Below are 1,384 nucleotides of genomic sequence, written 5' to 3'. Positions count from 1 at the left end.
ATGCGCCATTGTTAATGAGATAAAAACATAAACTGAGACTGATGGGATTTGAAGCATGTACACTGAATAAGTTTACCCATCGATTTTCTAAATAACTGATGGAATATATATATATATATATATATATATATATATATATATATATATATATATATATATATATATATATATATTAAAAAGGATATCTCAGGAATTATATCTTATTTTTTTAATACGTGAGGTGAAATCATCGTCATGAAATGTATTATTTATAATAGTGATACTCAAAGTTCAAAATACATATGCCAACACTCGACAACTCCACTTGCAATATTGAGAGAAAAAGTGAACATTTAGAATTGTTGAAAGCAAATGATTTGATAATATGGGATGAAGCACGAATGTCTCATAAAAACTGTTTTGAGGCTTTGGATAAAACCCTTAAAGACGTCATGAGCGATCAGGGTCTTGAGAATACAATATTTGGTGGCAAACTTGTTGTTTTTGGAGGAGGTTTTAGACAAATTCTTCCTGTTGTTCCAAGAGGAGGCCACTCTGATATAGCCCATGCTTCATTTAGTTCATCATATATATGGGACTATTGTCAAGTACTTAATCTAACAAAAATATATGCAACTTCAACAAGGTTCAGGAAATACAAGTTCTTCAGAACTAGCCGAATTCTCATAATGGATTTTAAATGTGGGAGATAGGAAGATTTGTGAATCAAATGATGGTTTGGTATATATTGAAGTTCCCTAAGAGCTTATAATATCAAGTTTTGAGGATCCTACAAAGTCAATTATAGAGAGCACAATCCCAATCTATTAGAAAATTACAAAAATGAAGAATTCTTACAATGTAGAGTTATTCTTGCTTCAACCATTGAAGTGGTGGAAAAGTTAATCATTATGTATTAGACTTGATTCTAGGTAAAATTGGTTTATACATATAATTAATATTAATCAATTTCAGTTACTAATGTTTTAATGTTTTAATTTTATACCATTTTGAAGGAGAAGAAAATGAGTATTTGAGTTTCAACTTAATTGATAAAACAAAAGCCAATTATAATCAAGCTTATGAAGTTCTAACTCCAAAATTTCTGAGTTCTCTAAGAACATAAAGTCTACCAAATCATAAGATTAAATTGAAAGTTGGAACACCCATTATGCTAATGAGAAGTTTGGACTAGATAGAAGGGTTATGCAATGGAACAAGATTAATCATCACAAGGTTAGCAAATCACGTCCTTGAGGCCAAAATTATGCAATTGGAAACATAATTTACATTCCCCAAATGTCTATATTGCCTTTTGAATCACCATGTCCATTGAAGTTGATTGGGAGACAATTTCTAATCATTGTCTCATATGCAATGACAATAAATAAATCCTAAGGTCAAT

The 1,384-nt window shown here is 29.8% G+C and overlaps 1 protein-coding gene across 1 annotated transcript; it reads left to right on the top strand.

Moving 5' to 3' along the window:
• Positions 1-281: 281 nt before the first annotated feature.
• Positions 282-692, top strand: LOC127137758 (uncharacterized). Its single transcript, XM_051064182.1, has one exon. It carries the CDS (start codon positions 282-284, stop codon positions 690-692), a length of 411 nt encoding a protein of 136 aa, XP_050920139.1.
• Positions 693-1,384: the final 692 nt, after the last annotated feature.

Source organism: Lathyrus oleraceus, chromosome 4 (assembly GCF_024323335.1).
Source record: "Lathyrus oleraceus cultivar Zhongwan6 chromosome 4, CAAS_Psat_ZW6_1.0, whole genome shotgun sequence".
Lineage (NCBI taxonomy): Eukaryota > Viridiplantae > Streptophyta > Magnoliopsida > Fabales > Fabaceae > Lathyrus > Lathyrus oleraceus.
Note: the sequence above shows the minus strand (reverse complement) of the source record. Positions and strands in the feature narration are given on the sequence as shown.

What these genes read in the sequence shown, in the direction of transcription:
- LOC127137758 (XM_051064182.1), top strand. Translation starts at nt 282, where the DNA reads ATGCCAACACTCGACAACTCCACTTGCAATATTGAGAGAAAAAGTGAA.